The 18,149-nt window shown below is 39.7% G+C and overlaps 1 protein-coding gene across 1 annotated transcript in view; it reads left to right on the plus strand.

Annotated features, from left to right (window-relative positions):
• VWA3B (von Willebrand factor A domain containing 3B) overlaps nucleotides 1-18,149 on the plus strand; it is a 217,297-nt gene that overhangs the window by 143,329 nt on the left and 55,819 nt on the right. The window contains 1 exon segment of the mRNA XM_081254147.1: nucleotides 14,543-14,661. Within this exon segment, the coding sequence (XP_081110273.1) occupies nucleotides 14,543-14,661 (119 nt within the window).

Here is an 18,149-nt window from a genome sequence, read left to right on the forward strand (position 1 = left end):
CCTACGCAAGAACGGATCCAGTGGAGCAGCCAGATTGCACAGAGATGAGGAACACAAGAGAAACAAGAATAGGAAGATTGAACCCTGGTGCTTCCCGGCAAATATAGCAGCAACTAATGATTTAAATAGGAATGTGTCAAGCTTTACAGCCACTAAGTTGAAATAATATCCTTAAAAGACCTTATCTCATGCTGAAATTTTACAGAGGGTATGTAGGAAATTTGGGATTTGCTTCCAAATAATCTGGATGGTGGGAGTAGTTGGGCTAAGGGAGGAGTAGATAAAGCAAGATTGGCCATGAGCTGATAATTGTTAAATTTGGATAATAAGAATATTGAGTGGGGGGAGGGTCATTCTACTATTCTCTCTGCTTTTTTATATATTTGGAGGTTTCCATAGTAAAAAGTTGAGAAAAAGCAAAGGCAGGGAAATTAAAAAAAAAAAAGGCTTTATCTAACTGGTCTTGCAATAGCTGAAATTTGATGTATTTGGAAGAAGCAGATAAATTGGTGGACTTTTTCTGTTAGTCACATTTAAGAGATTATACCCATGGAGTTTGATATGCATCCTGATTTGACATGACCAGCAGTTCTTGCTCTGGAGGTTGGGTATATGACCCCATAGGCTGGGTTCCTGATGACTTTGCCTCAAGGTGAGCGGTCCTATCCCTGGCTGTGACCTTGTGACTGGAAGATTCTATTTCTACCTTCAGTGAACTCTAACCTGATAAGTCAGATACCAACTTATCATTTGAATTCGACTTCTTCCAAAAGCAAGAGAGAGAAACTGAATGCTGATTTATTCCTTCTAGGAAGTTTGGTGACAGCTTCTCATATTCTGTGCACTTATTTTATTAATATTCTTGAGTTTTGTTTGAAAGAAAATATATTTGGTGAACTATCCCTGGAAATAGAATTTTCTGGTACTTATATGTCTCCTTCTAAGCCTCCCAACAACCTGAGATACATTGAAAAGTAAATACTCAAAAAACAAATATGAGAAGGTAGGAAAGCAAGCACATAAAATCAAAGGAAAGATTTATAGATTGAATACATAAAAATGTTATTTTACATTAGAAACATATAAATAAAATGAAGGCAAATCTCGGAAAAATATTTTTAACATATACAACAAAGAGTTACAGGAGTAATATGTTAAATATGTGTTTGCATGTGTGTATCCACGTAAGTTAGCACGTGCATGTGGTGTGTGCATGTGTATAAAACAGAGTTCAGTATACACACAAACATGCACATGCACCCATACCATAAAGGAATAAGAAAGTGATAAATATCCCAGTGGAAAATCTAGGGGAAAAAGTTTAAAAATAAAAAATCAAAAACCACATAGAAAAATATTTCTTGCTGGTAACCAAATAAATGCATTTTTGGAAAAATGCAAATTAAAAAAAAATTAGACAACTTCCCCCCATCATCAAATTTGTAAGGTGAAAAAATACTAATAAACAGTGGTGGTGAAAATAGAATGGAATTAGAACTTTTACATCCTGCTGGGGGGAGTATAAGTCGGTATAATCTTGGCAGTATGTTCAGAGGTGTTAAGGGCTTACAACTTTTCCTCCAGCAAATTCATATGTAGATATTCCATAATCTACAGAAAGAAATAATCAGAAATACTGAAGAATATATTCAGAGAATAATTATTGCTGCCTTATATCTAACAATGAGAAAATTGAAAACTACCTAAATATCCAATAAGTACACCCATATGATTGAATGTCATACGTTCATTAAATATCATGTTTCTGAAGAATAAGTAATGACATGAGGAAAAGCTCTCAATACAATGCTAAATGAAAAAATCAGGGTACAAAACCGCATAGATAGTACATTAATTTGGTTACACATGTGTATGATGTAGACATAGCACTCTTTCTCTCTCCCTTTTCTCTTTTACCAAAATGTTACTAGTGTTTATCTGAGGGGTGAGATTATTGGAGATCTGGGGGTTTGTTTATATAATTTTTAGTTTTTGTTGTAGTTCTTTCAACTCTGAACATACATTAATGATATGCTGAGAAAAAAAAAAGTTAAGAAAAACAGACCTGAAACAAGAGATAAAATAGTTTAAATGCAAAGGACACTTGATTTTTAATTAATTTATTGGTTTATTTTTATTTGATGAGTAATATATGAGTATATTCTTGTATAGAATGACCATATGGAAGTCTTTAGAGGAAAATGTCAAAGCTTCTCTCTCCACCAACCTCATTTATGAAGGAAACACTCTCAGTAGTTTGGTGAATATCCTGCTAATCCTTTTCAACACACACACACACACACACACACACACACATATATGAATACATTATATATATTTTTACACATGCACATAACAATTTTAATATACAAAACAGTTTTAATAAGGTAATTCCTTATTAAATTTGCTATTTTATCTTTTAAAAACATATGTCTTAGAGACTTTTTTCTGTGTGTAGATATGGGTCTATCTCATTTTTGTTAGTTGCAAATTTCTTCCCCATTGTTAATGGACATTTACATTGTGTCCTTCCTCCATTACAAACAATCCTGTAATGGATTTCCTTGCACAGAGGCTTCTGAGCACGTCTACAAGTCTGTCTTTGTGATAGATGGATTGCTGGACCCAAAGGATGTGTACATTTAAATATTTGACAGATTAAACCAAATCACCCTCCAAATAGATTCTATATTTCCACTAGTTTATATTCAGAAAGACAGCCATTTTCCTAAGAGGAACTGTATACCATACTTGTTGATAAGCATTAGTTCTACAAGTGTAGAGATACTTTGAAAACCCTAAAAATAGTGTGCAGATCTGATATCTTATTCAACTTGTCATCTCCTCATATTTAGAAGAAATAAACATAGTAACTCACTGCAGCAGTTTGAAATTTGCTCTCCAGGCTGTATGCAATGTATCTGGACTCTGGGGATAATAATATACCTACTCTGAGACTGTTATACTGTGTATAGTATAGTGAATATATATAGTATAGGTATATATATGTAGTATAAAAAGAAGTAATGCATATAATGGGCTGCAAGCACTGAATAAACGTTGGCTTTTATTATAAAAATATTCAATAAATATTACATTGCCTACTGTATGCAGGCTCTGAGCTGGGCTAGACTACAGCCTACCCAATCACAACTTACAGTCTCATGGAGGAACTAGCAATTAAAATAAGAAGTTCTAGTTAAATGTGATGAGTGGGAAGAGCAGAGTGAAGATGCCTCAGAGTCCCCTAACCACCTTGAGTTGGCAGAGAGGGCTTTGGACCTGGCCTGGAAAGTTCAGACCTGGGGGATCTGATCAGTCCAGGTTTGGACCTAGGGGAGGAGGAGTTACGAGGGTGATGAGCGACCTAGGGGGAAGTCTAAGGGTCAGAGGAAGTTTGTCATTCCAAAGAAAGTTTAGTGCAACTGGAGGAAGGCGTGAAAGCTGGTGAAGGTCGAGTTAAGGATTTTTTGAAGGTCATCCTGAGGGAAACGAAAGGGTTTTTAGCAGAGGACAGAGAAGATCAGGTTTGGTCTTTGGCTACTATGTGGGAAAGGGTTGTAGAGGTTCAAGGCTGGGACGATGGGGGGCAGTCAGGAGGCAAGGTCTAGGTGGCTGTGATCCAGGTGACAACGCTGAGGATGGATCCAAGGCTCTCTATAAAGTCAAGTCGACAGGACTAAACCACATGGGGCTAAGAGAGAGAAAAATGTTGAGTGACTTCCAAGAAGGAAAAAATGGAAGAGTAGTGAGGGTCCTGTTTTTCTGGAGAATCTGTCTTCTGACTCCAGAAGGCAAAGCCAAGGGAAGAGGATGTATATTTTTTCACGTGCATCCCACCATGGGCACCTGTGCTCGTGCCTTCTGTGGCTTTGTAAATTCTCATCACAAGCCTGTGGGTACGTAGCACACGACATGCTCTCCCCCCTCCATTATTGCTCATGAGAGCAAGAATCATGATGATGAAGGAAATATACTGCAATAAATTCCAATTTCACCCTCAAAGCACACTTACATCTTTTGTTTAATATTTCCTCTGATGGAAAGAATGGGAAAACAATGATCGAAAAATATAATCCCACTGAGTGAGATATATAGATTTCTGAGATTTGGACTTAACAGTTTTTTGAAAAAGTAGACTGGAGCCGAAAAGGAAACATGAATCTTAACCCACTTCACTGAGAATTGTAATTGCCTTTTACTCCTGTGTTCTGTGTGCAGCCACATCTGTCTGGGTAGAATCGTAAAGCAGCATTTGGCTGTATCCCCAGCTACTTGTTTCATTCATGACTTATGTATCGCCTGTTTCTTCTTCTGGAACACAATGCTATTTTGGTTTTCATGTTTCTTGGACCAGCATCAAATCTGTCACCTCGGAAATGAAGTGTTGAGCAGGGAGGTTGCCCTAGCAACTCTTCATTACAAGATGCTAACTGGCACTTTCAGTTTTCAGTGGACCAGATAAGTTTAATCTTAGCTTTTTCAAAAAGATTAATTCATCACCAAGTCATATACAGAGTAAAACTGTTTTAGTTATTTGATGAATCTGGAATTTAAAGCTCTTTATTGCCAGTGGCTTTGAAAAAAAAGAAACAATTTGGGAACATTAGTTTGCATCGTTGAAAAGTCCACTACATCACCACCACCACCATCATCATCATCATGTCTTACCAGCACTGCATCAAAGCTTCCTGCTTTGTCCTAATCTGGGCAAGTAGTGGGGTTGCTGGGTCATATGGTAATTCTATTTTTAGTTATTTAAGGAACCTCCATACTGTTCTCCATAGTGGCTGTATCAATTTACATTCCCACCAACATTGCAAGAGGGTTCCCTTTTCTCCACACCCTCTCCAGCATTTGTTGTTTCTAGATTTTCTGATGATGCCCATTCTAACCAGTGTGAGGTGATACCTCATTGTAGTTTTGATTTGCATTTCTCTAATAATTAGTGATGTTGAGCAGCTTTTCACGTGCCTCTTGGCCATCTGTATGTCTTCTTTGAGAAATGGCTATTTAGGTCTTCTACCCATTTTTGGATTGGGTTGTTTGCTTTTTTAATATTGAGCTGCATGAGCTGTTTATATATTTTGGAGATTAACCCTTTGTCCATTGATTCATTTGCAAATATTTTCTCCCATTCTGAGGGTTGTCTTTTTGTCTTGTTTATGGTTTCCTTTGCTGTGCAAAAGCTTTGAAGTTTCATTAGGTCTAATTTGTTTATTTTTGTTTTTATTTCCATTACTCTAGGAGGAGGGTCAAAAAAGATCTTGCTGTGATTTATGTCAAAGAGTGTTCTTCCTATGTTTTCCTAGAAGAGTTTTAAAGTGTCTAGTCTTACATTTAGGTCTTTAATCCATTTTGAGTTTATTTTTGTGTATGGTGTTAGAGGGTGTTCTAATTTCATTCTTTTCCATGTAGCTGTCCAGTTTTCCCAGCACCACTTATTGAAGAGACTGTCTTTTCTTCATTGTGTATGCTTGCCTCCTTTGTCATAGATTAGTTGACCATAGCTGCGTGGGTTTATCTCTGGACTTTCTATCCTGTTCCATGGATCTATATTTCTGTTTTTGTGCCAGTACCATATTGTTTTGATTACTATAGCTTTGTAGTATAGTCTGAAGTCAGGGAGTCTGATTCCTCCAGCTCCGTTTTCTTCTCTCAAGATTGCTTTGGCTATTCAGGGTCTTTTGTGTCTCCATCTAGTAAAAAATGCCATTGGTAATTTGACAGGGATTGCATTGAATCTGTAGATTGCTTTGGGTAGTATAGTCATTTTCACAATATTGATTCTTCCAATCCAAGAACATGGTATATCTCTCCATCTGTTTGTGTCATCTTTGATTTCTTTCATCAGTGTCTTATAGTTTTCTGAGTACAGGTCTTTTACCTCCCTAGGTAGGTTTATTCCTAGGTATTTTATTCTTTTTGTTGCAGTGGTGACTGGGATTGTCTCCTTAATTTCTCTTTCTGGTCTTTCGTTGTTAATGGATAGGAATGCAAGAGATTTCTGTGCGTTAATTTTGTATCCTGCAACTTCACCAAATTCATTGATTAGCTCTAGTAGTTTTCTCATGGCATCTTTAAGATTATCTATGTACAGTATCGTGTCATCTGCCAACAGTGACAGTTTTACTTCTTGTTTTCCAATTTGTGTTACTTTTATTTCTTTTTCTTCTCTGATTGCCATGGCTAGGACTTCCAAAACTCTGTTGAATAATAATGGCGAGAGTGGACATCCTTGTCTTGTTCCTGATCTTAGTGGAAATGCTTTCAGTTTTTCACCATTGAGAATGATGTTTGCTGTGGGTTTGTCATATATGGCCTTTATTATGTTGAGGTAGGTTCCCTCTATGCCCACTTTCTGGAGAGTTTTTTTTATCATAAGTGGGTATTGAATTTTGTCAAAAGCTTTTTCTGCATCTATTGAGATGATCATATGGTTTTTATTCTTTAATTTGTTAATATGGTGTATCACATTGATTGATTTGTGTACATTGAAGAATCCTTGTATCCCTGGGATAAATTCTACCTGATCATGGTGTATGATCTTTTTAATGTGTTGTTGGATTCTGTGTGTTAGTATTTTGTTGAGGATTTTTACATCTATATTCATCAGTTACATTGGTCTGTAATTTTCTTTTTTTGTAGTATCTTTGTCTGGTTTTGGTATCAGGGTGATGGTGGCCTCATAGAATGAATTTGGGAGTGTTCCTTCCTCTGCAGTTTTTTGGAAGAGTTTGAGAAGGATGGTTGTTAGTTCTTCTCTGAATGATAGAATTCACGTGTGAAGCCATTTGGTCCAGGACTTCTGTTTGTTGGAAGATTTTCAATCACAGTTTCAATTTCATTACTTGTGATTGGTCTGTTCATATTTTCTATTTCTTCCTGGTTCAGTCTTGGATGTTATACCTTTCTAAGAATTTGTCCATTTCTTGCAGGTTGTCCATTTTATTGGCATAGAATTGGCTTGTACTAGTCTCTCATGATGCTTTGTATTTCTGTGCCGTCCGTTGTAACTTCTCCTTTTTCATTTCTATTTTTATTGATTTGAGTCCTCTCCCTCTTTTTCCTGATGAGTCTGGGTAAAGGTTTATCAATTTTGTTTATCTTCTCAAAGAACCAGCTTTTAGTTTTATTGATCTTTGCTATTGTTTTCTTTGTTTCTATTTCATTTATTTCTGTTCTGATCTTTATGATTTCTTTCCTTCTACTAACTTTGGGTTTTGTTTGTTCTTCTTTCCCTAGTTCCTTTAGGTGTAAGGTTAGATTGTTTATTTGCGATTTTTCCTGTTTCTTATTGTACTGCTATAAACTTCCCTCTTAGAACTGCTTTTGCTGCATCCCATAGGTTTTGGATCATCGTGTTTTCATTGTCATTTGTCTCTAGGTATTTTTTAATTTCCTCTTTGATATCTTCAGTGATTTCTTGGTTATTTGGTAACATATTATTTAGCCTCCATGTGTTTGTGTTTTTTACATTTTTTCCCCTGTAATTTATTTCTAATCTCATAGCATTGTGGTCGGAAAAGATGCTTGATATGATTTCAATTTTCTTAAATTTACTGAGGCTTGATTTGTGACCCAAGGTGTGATCTATCCTGGATAATGTTCCGTGTGCACTTGAGAAGAAAGTTTAATCTGCTGTTTTCGGGTGGAATGTCCTATAAATATCAATTAAATATATCTGTTCTATTGTCATTTAAAGCTTGTGTTTCCTTATTAATTTTCTGTCTGGATGATCTGTTCACCTGTGTAAGTGAGGTGTTAAAGTCCCCCACTATTATTGTGTTACTGTCAGTTTCCTCTTTTATAGCTGTTAGCAGTTGCCTTATGTATGGAGGTGCTCCTATGTTGGGTGCATATATATTTATAACTGTTGTATCTTCTTCTTGGATTGATCCCTTGATCATTATGTAGTGTCCTTCCTTGTTTCTTGTAACATTCTTTATTTTAAAGTCTATTTTATCTGATATGAGTATTGGTACTCCAGTTTTCTTTTGATTTCCATTTGCATGGATATCTTTTTCCATCCCCTCACTTTCAGTCTGTATGTGTCCCTAGGTCTGAAGTGGGTCTCTTGTAGATTACATATATATGGGTCTTGCTTTTGTATCCATTCAGCGAGCTTGTGTCTTTTGGTTGGAGCATTTACTCCATTCACATTTAAGATGATTATCAATATGTATGTTCCTATTACCATTTTCTTAATTGTTTTGGGTTTGTTTTTGTAGGTCCTTTTCTTCTCTTATGTTTCCCACTTAGAGATGTTCCTTTAGCATTTTGTTGTAGAGCTGGTTTGGTGGTGCTGAGTTCTCTTAGCTTTTGCTTGTCTATAAAGCTTTTGATTTGTTTGTCAAATCTGAATGAGATCCTTGCCAGGTAGAGTAATCTTGGATGTACGTTCTTTGCTTTCATCACTTTAAATACATCATGCCACTCCCTTTTGGCTTGTAGAGTTCCTGCTGAGAAATCAGCTGTTAACCTTATGGGAATTCCCTTGTATGTTGTCGTTTTTCCCTTGTTGCTTTTTTTTTTTTTTTTTTTTTTTTGTGGTACGCGGGCCTCTCACTGTTGTGGCCTCTCCCGTTGCAGAGCACAGGCCCCGGATGAGCAGGCTCAGCGGCCATGGCTCACGGGCCCAGCTGCTCTGCGGCATGTGGGATCTTCCTGGACCGGGGCACGAACCCATCCCCTGCATCGGCAGGCGGACTCTCAACCACTGCGCCCCCAGGGAAGCCCTCCCTTGTTGCTTTTAGTAGTTTTCTTTGTCTTTAATTTTTGTCAATTTGATTATTCGGCATGTTTCTCCTTGGGTTTATCCTGCCTGGGACTCTCTGTGCTTCCTGGACTTGGGTGGCTATTTCCTTTTCCATGTTAGGGAAGTTTTTGACTATAAGCTCTTCAAATATTTCCTTGGTTCCTTTCTCTCTCTCCTCTCCTTCGGGACCCCTATAGTGCAAATGTTGGTGCATTTAAAGTTGTCCCAGAGATCTCTTATGCTGTCTTCATTTCTTTTCATTCTTTTTTCTGTATTCTCTTCCATGGCAGTGTTTTCCACCATTCTGTCTTTCAGGTCACTTATCCGTTCTTCTGCTTCAGTTATTCTGCTATTGATTCCTTCTAGTGTAGTTTTCATTTCAGTTATTGTATTGTTCATCTCTGTTTGTTTGTTCTTTAATTCTTCTAGGTCTTTGTTAAACATTTCTTGCATCTTCTTGATCTTTGCCTCCATTTTTTTTCCGAGATCCTGGATCATCTTCACCATCATTATTCTGAATTCTTTTTCTGGAAGGTTGCCTATCTCCACTTCATTTAGTTGTTTTTCTGGGGTTTTATCTTGTTACTTCATTTGGTACATAGTCCTCTGCCTTTTCATTTTGTCTCTCTTTCTGTGAAAGTGGTTTTCATTCCACAGGCTGCCGGACTGTAGTTCTTCTTGCTTCTGCTGTCTGCCTTGTGGTGGATGAGGATATCTAAGAGGTTTGTGCAGTCTTCCTGATGGGAGGGACTGGTGGTGGGCAGAGCTAGGTTTTGCTCTGGTGAGCAGAGCTTAGTAAAATTTAATCTGCTTGTCTGTTGATGGATGGGGCTGAGTTCCCTCCCTGTTGGTTGTTCGGCCTGAGGCGACTCAGCACTGGAGCCTACAGGCTCTTTGGAGGGGCTAATGGCAGACTCTGGGAGGGCTCACGCCAAGGAATACTTCCCAGAACTTCTGCTGCCAGTGTCCTTGTCCCCATGGTAAGCCACAGCTGTCCCCCACCTCTTCAGGAGACCCTCCAACACTAGCAGGTAGGTCTGGTTCAGTCTCCCCTGGGGTCACTGCTCCTTCTCCCTGGGTCCTGATGTGTACACTACTTTGTGTGTGCCCTCCAAGAGTGGAGTCTCTGTTTCACCCAGTGCTCAGTGCTGTCGAAGTCCTGCAGTCAAATCCCGCTAGCCTTCAAAGTCTGATTTGCTGGGAATTCCTCCTCCTGCTGCCCATCCCCCAGGTTGGGAAGCCTGAAGTGCAGCTCAGAACCTTCACTCCAGTGGGAGGACTTCTGTGGTGTAAGTGTTCTCCAGTTTGTGACTCACCCACCCAGTGGTTATGGGATTTGATTTTATTGTGATTGCACCCCTCCTACCATCTCATTGCAGCTTCTCCTTTGTCTTTGGATGTGGGATATCTTTTTTGGTGAGTTCCAGTGTCTTCCTGTCGATGATTGTTCAGCAGTTAGTTGTGCTTCTGGTGCTCTCGCAAGAGGGAGTGAGCACATGTCCTTCTACTCTGCCATCTTGAAGCTACAATCCCGTTATTGATAAAACTATTCTTAATAGAATTGATAAAACTATTCTCACCTATTGACAAAATTAGTGGTTAAGGTGTTTCTCTGGTCTAACACTGGGAAAAATTCTAACAGAATCAACCCAAACTAGGGCTGTCCATGAATTCCAGGAATTTTGGTCAGTATCTCTCACTCCCTGCCTCCCCCCTGCCCTCCCCCTTCCTCCCTCTGCCTTCCATCCCTCACGGTTAAAATCTCACACAGGGTGTGATTAGCATCAATTTGGTAAGGCTTCTAGGTTTACCTCAAGAGAATTGAAGTAGGTCATACCTTGAGGTTCCCTTTTATTTTCAAACAGTGTCCAGAGGGGTCTCCCATTAGTTGTTAATGCTTGATTTGCCTTATAAGAGGTAGCAAGTATCTTTGACCAATAGAATGAAATGGAAGCAAGGGTATACCAGTTCCAAGCACAGGCATTAAGGCTTCTTGGCTATTTCTGCTTATTCATTTGTGCCTGGGAACATGCCTGGTCAAGCTAGAGACACGTGGGGCAGAGCCAAGTCCCCCCAGTCATTCCAAGAAGTCATTCCTAGATCAGCCAACAGCTAGTTGGTTGTTCCATTATTTTGTTTTGAAAACATAAACAGTTCTATATATGTATTCATATCTCTGTATTACTTTCCTAGGTTTGCTGTGACAAAGTGTACCACCAACTGGGTGGCTTAGAAATTGGTTTATTCTTTCACAATTCTGGATGCTGGAAGTCTGAAATCTAAGTGTTGGCAGGGCCATGCTTCCTCTGACTGCTCTAAGGAAGAGCCCTTCCTTGACTGTTCCTAGCTTCTGGTAGTGGAATCCTTGGCATCCCTTGTCTTGGAGCTGCATTACTCCAGTCTCTGCCTCTGTCATCACATGGCCTGGCCTTCTCTGTCTCTGTGTCTGCATTTCCCTCTTCTTATTAAAAAAAAAGAGAAAAAAAGAAAGAGGTAACAAGTAAAACATGTTCAGGAGGTGTGACCAGGTGGTTTCATTCCCTCTCAAATAGTGTCAGTTTCCTCATTAATCACACTGTCCTCCCCACCTGCTTCCCTACAGAAGCTGGGAAGCCATTGTTCTGATCCCCCAAGTCCCTGTGAGAGTACCCTTTATGACCTCATAGTCACACAAAACTTGACATCGTCAAGAGAATAGCCCATGGGACCTCCACGTGACTACCATGTTGTAAAAACTAAGACCACAGACTGAACGTGTGGAGTATGACTTTGTCTTTCCCCAAACCTGCATGCAGAAAGGAATGAGAGTGGGTGGACACGAGCCAAATTTGAACTCCTCCCACACTGAAGTCCATGATGGCCACGCAAGGCATGAGATACAAATCCACCAAAGAGGGAGGTAGAACATTAAACAATGGGTTTTCTTTACTCACCATCAGTCAGGCATCCAACGGATCCTAGTGAAATGGTACAATGCTGCTAAATATTTCGTGGTGTTGATTTGCAGTTGAGCCATAAGCTGGCAATTTGCAGAGCTATTTATAGACTTCTAGAGGGGTCTTTTTCCCAGGGGAGATAAATATGTAAGGGTCTTCCATTTTGTTGAGACTGATTATTTTTCCTCTGAAAGTTTATGTGAAATTTTAAGAGACGGTGTTTTTTGTTTGTTTGGTTAGGTTTTTTTTATTCCACTTCTGCAAATTTCATTAAGTTTTCAGAGTCCAGTCAACTCAACTTTTAACCCACTGTTTTGGCTTCTTCTCTTTGACAAAGATTGCTTAGAAGCCACATGATGAATTCTTGTGTCTGACAAGTAGCAAGGTTTGACTATTCAGCCAAACTAAATTTCTTGCTTTTCAGCCTTCTGAATCTTTGGCTATTTTGTTTGTTTCTTTTGGTCTTGATGTTTTAATTGCAAAATTATGTAGTTTGCAATTTCAATATCTATTTTTTTACATGACTTTATTATTTAAAATACTGTTCTTTTTCTCATCCATTTGTTCGTAACGGCACTCTGTTCTTACACTTTTATATGACTGTTACATCTTTGAACAACCTAATCATACTTAATTTTAATCATAATTCATATAAAGTTACTGTTAGGTGGCTCGTAAAATTAATTTCTACTCACATGAATTGATGTTCTGATTGTTGATTTGCTCAGCTACTGTTTTTAGCATTTTTGTGTGTGTATTTAGGAATTTTAGTATGTTGGCACATTTTTTTTTTTTTTGCGGTATGCGGGCCTCTCACTGTTGTGGCCTCTCCCGTTGTGGAGCACAGGCTCTGGATGCACAGGCTCAGCGGCCATGGCTCACGGGCCCAGCTGCTCCGCAGCATGTGGGATCTTCTCGGACCGGGGCATGAACCCGTGTCCCCTGCATTGGCAGGCGGACTCTCAACCACTGCACCACCAGGGAAGCCCGGTTGGCACATTTTGACAAGATTTTTAAAAATCTGTTTTTTTGTCTGTCTTCTGTTTTGAAGTTACCAAAATCCATCCCCTTGTATCCCAGTCATTGGTATTTAGAGCTCTTGTCCCATGATGATACTGGGATAGTGTAGATTGAGGGTGGCTTGGTTCAGTTTTGGTTGTTAGACTGCACTAGTGTCCTCTCTCACCAGGCAGGGCCTTCTTGCAGGGGTGAGAGAACCTCATACTAGTGCTGGCTTCAGGCACTGAGCCTGACTCAGAGTCCCACTTGCTTTCCGGGAGTTGAGCTCCCACCGCCCCTGCCATCTTTGCCTACGAGAGTCAACAAACACACAACTTCAGCCCTGCTGACTTATTCAACTTTTTGTCTCTAGAAATACATCAACCATGCATCTTTCTTTTTCCTTCTCTCCTTCTTCCTTTCCCTTCTCTCCTTCTTCCTTTCCTTCCTTTCTTTTTATGCATTTTTTTCCTTAAATAACAACAATACAATTTTTGTATGATTTTGAAGGCAAACGGGAACATAAAACATGAGCTCTGTATCAGCTGGATTGGAAGTAAAAATTTACTTCTTAAAAGTGATTCCCGGGCTTCCCTGGTGGCGCAGTGGTTGAGAGTCTGCCTGCCGATGCAGGGGACACGGGTTCGTGCCCCGGTCCGGGAGGATCCCACATGCCGCGGAGCGGCTGGGCCCGTGAGCCATGGCCGCTGAGCCTGCGCGTCTGGAGCCTGTGCTCCGCAACGGGAGAGGCCACAACAGTGAGAGGCCCGTGTACAGCAAAAAAAAAGTGATTCCCACATTTAAAAAAATTAACATATCAATTTATTGAAATTACTGATAGAATATATTCTGAAAGTAAATATCACAGGTCCCTGTTGTCAAGTCCAAAGCTTTCTTTCATCTTATTATGATTAATTAGTTTTTTTAAAATTAATTTTTATTGGTGTATAGTTGCTTTGATTCCCCACGTTTCTAAAATGCCTACATGCTCCTCGTGGTTGGAATCATACACAGTATCGAAACACTGTTAGACCTTGTATTCTCCTGTTAGACTTCTTCTTTTTATGTAACTATTAAGATATGGAAGAAGCCTTTTTGCAAACATACATTTATTCATTTATCAACAGATATTTGTTGAGGGCCAGGCAGTGTTCTAGGTGATAGGAATACAGCAGTGAATGAAACAAAGTAATATGCAGACAGGTAAATGTAAAATATTACAGGTACTTTTAAGATAGCATGGAATTAGAGGCATCCCCAAACCCAGAAGGAAGCATCAGACACAGAAAGAACTCAAAAAGTTGCCCTCTCATTCTGGTACTCTGTTGTTCTTACAGAAAGTGGTTTCATTGATCACTAAGCCTTCTTTATTTGACATGTATAAGGATCTCTTATAAATTGATAAAGAAAATGGTCAAAAGATATTAGCTATAATCAGATATTCTTAAGAGAAAATCAAATTTAAAATAAATATGTGAGAAAGATGTTTAACCCAGCTAGTAATTTACAAAGTAGCAACAATGAGATTCTGTTTCTTATTGCCTATGCCCTTCTATTTGACAGAGGCTTATTAAGATAACACTTGATTCTGATTTGGGTTTCCTGAAACAGGTTTTTTTGGGGGGAGGGGGTGGTATTTTTTAAATATATTGTTTTAAAAATTGGAAGGAAAAGGTTAGCAGTGATATCTCTGATTCTTTTTTTTTAATTTTCTGTATTTTCTAATTTCTCTACAAATATAATGTATTGATTTTATAGTCAGAAAAACATACTGTACAGCCATTGGATCCATTTCTGAAGGCACAAGTTAACCTATCAAGTGACCCTTTCCTTTGGCATTGGCATATAGGTGTTCCCTCTGGCACATGTGTGCAATGACACAAATAAGATGACTTTAATTAACCCCCAAGGAGTGAAGCTTAATATCTACAAGCAAAAAATGGAACAGGCAATTAAGTCCTACGAAAAGTGAGTATTACACCTGGCTACTCTTTAATGGATGTGGAATTTGTTTTGGCTTGTTTTCTCTTCTTTTAGCTTAAATTTTTCATCTGGTGCAGCTATTTAACAATGACCCATAAGGAATATTAACAGTAGCAGCAGCTAACATAAGGGGCTTCCTCTGTGCCAGCACTGCGTTAAGTACTGGGTTGGCCAAAAAGTTCGTTCGGGTTTTTTCCGTAAGATGTTACAGAAAAACCCGAGCAAACTTTTTGGCCAACCCAACACTTTACCTGAGTATGTCCAACAGGGTTTTCAAGAAACCATCTTCCCTTTCCAAACTCTGTAGAAATCTCATGTTTCCATGAACTTTTTAAAGCTTTGCTTTTAGCAGAGTGAATTGGACCATTTTAGCATCTAACATTCTGTAAAGTGACACCACACCACAATAAAGAGATAAAATGCCACAATAATGAGATAATTTATTTAAACAATTTTTATATCAAAATCAAGAAGATGACCAAGTTGACTACAGTGAAAACTGTACTCTTAAATAGCCACTGTGTTAGTACTGAGATAGGGGGCCTTTTTTCTCAAGGGCAAATAACCCAGGGTTTGCCAGGCAACTGCCAGGCTGGAGAAGGAGACCCAGATGGGAAGGAGACCCAGGGTTCTCGAATCCCAGCCCCTTCCTGGGGCCTGGCTCCTTCCGGCCTGGCCTGGGAGCCTGCCTTGGAAAGTTGGTGGAGGACACAGCTCTGGGGCTGGAATCTCACCCTCACCCAGCTCTCTAATCACCTCCGCACCCTGCCCCTCAGCACTTAATTAGTCCTTGGTGCACACGCTTAATTAAACTTTGAGCTACCCAGCGCCTCCAGGCAAGCCTATTCTTGGTTCTGGAAGCTGTGCAATTGGGTTTTCATTGCCTACCATGTGGTTGGGAAAAAGGTAATAAAGTACGCCAAAGTGAACCACGGGGCCCAGGCCAGCATTTACTGATCTGTTGTCATTTTTGCAGTGTGTCTACTGTGTATTCAAAAAAAGTATAAAGCCTGACCTCTGTTGCCTGGAGTGCACGACCCAGCCCAGAGGCTGGCCTTTCCGCCCCACGCCCATCCCAGTCCTCTCCAAATCTCCTTACACTTGAGCCTCCTCCACTGCCCTTGCCTGAGAACTGGGGCTGTGTCCCACGGGCTCCTGCAGCTGCCTCCACGGGCTTCTCAGGACTTCTCTGAGTCTTTGTGGGCCCTTCGTTTCTCTCAAAGGCAGGCTGAACTCTGCCAAGGCTCGCCCTCCCCCGTGGGCCTGAGACTTTGCTCTGCAGTTACCCTCTTACTGGTGCTGGCCCTCTTCTCCGCCTCCCCACCCCTGCACCAGGCAGTCCTTCCCTTGCCTTGAAGCTCCACTGCCCCCTTCCTGCCCCCTCCCACCAGCTGTCCTCTTTCTTCCCTTCCTGCCTCAGCGCCAGTGGCCCTCCCCAGAGAGGCCTTTCCCCAACGACTCTGCACCACCCACCTTGCGTGTGGCCCTCGGAGCGCTCACAGCTTCTGTACAGGCCTGTCCTTTCCCTGCGAGGATGTCGGCCCCCGAAGGCAGGGGCTGGGCTGCTTGCGTTCCCCCTGGTCTTCTCCTCTTCCTAGCAGGTGTCACTATATATATATATATATATTTGACTGTTGGAATTTAATTTGAATTTGATCTAATTCAAGTTTACTTATTAAAATTGATCCAATTCAGTTATTCAAAATGAAATATAATAGTATCATTCATATTGTAATTTAATTTGTTTGACTCATTCAAATATTTGAGTGCTGTAATTACCTGGTCTGTGAAAGCCTGATGCAAGGCCATGAACTGGGGCTTTGAGGTCAGATAGCTCGGGGGTTTCATTCTTGGCTCTGACAGCTACTTGACAGGTCATATGACACTTGTGAGCTTCATTTGCAAGGTCTGGCTCACGGGGCAGTTGTGAGGGTTATGTAAATTATATATAAAGAGCAACTAATGTTAATTATTTCCCTCTTTCATTCCCTATATCTGCTGATGCTAAAATAACCATAAATACATGGAATGGAAGGGTCACACAGCTCTTCCCACTGAGCTGACCCTTTCCCGAGAGTTTCCAGAAGGACAGGGACCCTTCCTTCCCAGGCAGAAGAGAGTCCTTCGTTAATGGCGAAACCAAAATACAGACATAGTAGTGATTTGTTCCAGTTCTAACTCCCAATGAGTGAATCTGGAAAAGCCTTTTAGTACCCTTAGAGGAATATTATACTATATTGTTTTTTAAAATGATATTAATTTAAATATGATCATTAACATTTATTTTAATATGATTACTATTTGATATTATTGATTGCATTAGTATTAATTATTTGGTATTAATAACTTGATGTTTATTTTAAATGAATTATTTATTTAATATTATTATTTAATAATATTAACATTAATATTATACAGAACAAAGCTTTTTTTTTTTTTGCTTTATAACAAATTTAATCAGTTATACATATACATATGTTCCCATATCCCCTCCCTTTTGCGTCTCCCTCCCACCCTCCCTATCCCACCCCTCCAGGCGGTCACAAAGCACCGAGCTGATCTCCCTGTGCTATGCGGCTGCTTCCCACTAGCTATCTACCTTACGTTTGGTAGTGTATATATGTCCATGCCGCTCTTTCACTTTGTCACAGCTTACCCTTCCCCCTCCCCATATCCTCAAGTCCATTCTCTAATAGGTCTGTGTCTTTATTCCTGTCTTACCCCTATGTTCTTCATGACATTTTTTTTTCTTAAATTCCATATATATGTGTCAGCATACAGTATTTGTCTTTCTCTTTCTGACTTACTTCACTCTGTATGACAGACTCTAGGTCCATCCACCTCATTACAAGTAGCTCAATTTCATTTCTTTTTATGGCTGAGTAATATTCCATTGTATATATGTGCCACATCTTCTTTACCCATTCATCTGATGATGGACACTTAGGTTGTTTCCATCTCCGGGCTATTGTAAATAGGGCTGCTATGAACATTTTGGTACATGTCTCTTTTTGAATTATGGTTTTCTCAGGGTATATGCCCAGTAGTGGGATTGCTGGGTCATATGGTAGCACTATTTGTAGTTTTTTAAGGAACCTCCATACCGTTCTCCATAGTGGCTGTACCAATTCACATTCCCACCAGCAGTGCAAGAGTGTTCCTTTTTTTCCACACCCTCTCCAGCATTTATTGTTTCTAGATTTTTGATGATGGCCATTCTGACTGGTGTGAGATGATATCTCATTGTAGTTTTGATTTGCATTTCTCTAATGAGCAAAGATGTTGAGCATCCTTTCATGTGTTTGTTGGCAGTCTGTATATCTTCTGTGGAGAAATGTCTATTTAGGTCTTCTGCCCATTTTTGGATTGGGTTGTTTGTTTTTTTGTTATTGAGCTGCATGAGCTGCTTATAAATTTTGGAGATTAATCCTTTGTCAGTTGCTTCATTGGCAAATATTTTCTCCCATTCTGAG

The sequence above is a fragment of the Mesoplodon bidens genome, assembly GCF_964165515.1.
Source record: "Mesoplodon bidens genome assembly, chromosome: 14".
Classification (NCBI taxonomy): domain Eukaryota; kingdom Metazoa; phylum Chordata; class Mammalia; order Artiodactyla; family Ziphiidae; genus Mesoplodon; species Mesoplodon bidens.